At 30.5% G+C, this 2,422-nt stretch overlaps 1 protein-coding gene across 1 annotated transcript in view; it reads left to right on the forward strand.

Annotated features, from left to right (window-relative positions):
* The window catches only part of LOC106106941 (F-box/LRR-repeat protein 20), a 7,576-nt gene that overhangs the window by 4,697 nt on the left and 457 nt on the right, over positions 1-2,422 (forward strand). The window contains exons 9-12 of the mRNA XM_013287600.1: positions 172-318; positions 858-945; positions 1,707-1,831; positions 2,354-2,420. Of these exons, the coding sequence (XP_013143054.1) occupies positions 172-318; positions 858-945; positions 1,707-1,831; positions 2,354-2,420 (427 nt within the window). The remainder of the gene's footprint in view (positions 1-171; positions 319-857; positions 946-1,706; positions 1,832-2,353; positions 2,421-2,422) is intronic.

Raw genomic sequence — 2,422 nt, forward strand, 5'->3', positions numbered from 1 at the left:
ACGCTAACGAAGTTTGCGGGCGACAGCTCGTAATTAATATTTACATAAATATAGTATATATTTACATAATATTTACATAGTATAGTATATAGTCTTTGGATTTTTTTTCTCGTTTACATTAAAATGGATTACACAGGCACATATACTTACTAAGTATATTTAATTTTGTAGGCAGATAAATTCAGTGTTAATTTGCTATTTTGTTCCCTACAACAGAATTGCAGAATGCTGGAACGTATGGACTTAGAAGAATGTGTTCTTATAACGGACACAACTTTAGTTCACCTTTCTATGGGTTGCCCGAGGCTGGAGAAGTTGGTAAGTTTTAATAAGTTTATTAATTTTCTTTTAAAGACTAACTGCCAAATGTGTCATATTTCTGTATAAAATGTAACGATAAAAGTAAATTGTCTATTCATACTAATACTATTAAGAGTAAACACAAACTTTGTTACATAGGATGTCAGCTATCAGTATGTTTTGGAATAAAACTCTTTTTTTTTAAAGCCTTACATTTACAACTTTTTTCACGCTATGTATTTAGAGGGTAAGTCAATTGGAAATAAACATCATGCGTGAAAGAGACAATAACTATGAGCTAATAGTAAAGAAGAGAAGTTACCATTGTAATGGTAATTGATGGTCACAGCAAAGACCTTCAGTGGCAATAACATTTGACAAAGTTTTAGAGCGTGCGCACAATTTTCACTATAATATCGCACAACAGTTGGCGATATTTTAGTCATATGTAAAAATAAAATAGATTTTTCATACAATGTCAATGAAGCTGTATAACAATATTTGTGAATATTAGTAAAGTTTTGCTTATGTCATAAATATAATTAAATGTATTCCAGACGCTGTCGCACTGCGAGCTGATAACTGACTATGGAATCAAGCAGTTGTCAATGTCGCCGTGCGCTGCAGAGCATCTCACTGTGTTAGGTAACAAAATACTTCTCCTTACTAATATAGTAGAACCTCGATAACATAAAAACCATTATAACTTCAAAAAATAATATCTTCCCTTCCCATCAGAGCCCAAAATCTCTATAACATAGACCCTTAATAACTTAAAACCTCTATAACTTAAAATATTTTGTGTTTCCCTTGGACTTTGACATATCGAGGTTCTACTGCATTTTAAATGCAAAAGTATAGGTTGGTTGTTAGATTTTGTAGCCTATATATGGCATAAATGTAGATGTTAGCCTGAAAAATCATATAGGCACCTTAACTTTATTATTTTTAAATTAACACGGACGGAGTCGCAGGCGAAAGATAGTGTAATAACATAATTTGGGGATTTAATAAAAATATGGATGTAAATACAAATACAAATATTTTATTGGTAAGAGAATTACAAGTCATTATGTTAAAAAATAAAAATCTTTACATAATATTCTGAAAAAAAAAATTGTGTACATAAAAATAATCATGGTGGAAAAATTCTTCGACACTATAGAAAGCTTTTTGTATTAGCCATAATAATAGAATATTTGGATGGATGAATGGATGTTTGTTATTCACTGAAAATTCAATATGGCTGAAAGTTGGAGCAGATAATAAAATTGTGTGTCTGATCTTACATTATAAAGTAAATATTTCATAAACATAAGGTAATTTATGTTGCTGATAAAAATACAATTTTGAGAGTTTTATGTATTAAACATGATATCTATAAATATTGATTTACTTTCTTTCAGGTTTAGATAATTGCCCGCTGGTGACGGACGGCGCGTTAGAGCATTTAACTTCGTGTCATAATTTACAACTCATAGAACTATACGACTGCCAGATGGTGACAAGGAATGCTATTAGGAAATTGAGGGTAAGCTGACTTATTTTCAGAACTCTATACTTGGCAATAATATGAATTAAAAAATACTAATGTTATAGACAATAGGACTTTTACCACATTTAAAATTATAATGTGGTCACTAAGGGGTAAATTTTCATCATGAAATCTTAGCTTACGCAACAAAGTCAGTCTTCAAAGTTAGATAAATTAATCATTTTCTCTCAATAGGTGAATAATTAATTAATGACTGGAAAAGCTTTAAACAAGTGAGCAAAATTAATTTGTAAATTAATTATTTATCTTACCTCTGAGGTTTATTTTTATAGTATAACATAAATGCAACTTTATTAATATGATTACTTTAAAAAAATATCTAGATGCCTTCATTTGATTTTCTTCAATAAAGTAATCTTACCACAATAGCTAAATGGAAATTCAAATAACTATTGAAGTTTTAATTAATTATTTTCCGGTGGCGACACCGATTAATTATAATGTCTTACGCAATTTAAAAAAAAAGTTGAAAAAAATCTTTTTTTGTTATATTTGCAGAGTCACCTGCCCAACATCAAGGTGCACGCGTACTTCGCGCCCGTCACGCCCCCTGCGGCGGGGGGCGGC

Source organism: Papilio polytes, unplaced genomic scaffold (genome assembly GCF_000836215.1).
Source record: "Papilio polytes unplaced genomic scaffold, Ppol_1.0 DF822067.1, whole genome shotgun sequence".
In the NCBI taxonomy this organism is placed as follows: Eukaryota; Metazoa; Arthropoda; class Insecta; order Lepidoptera; family Papilionidae; genus Papilio; species Papilio polytes.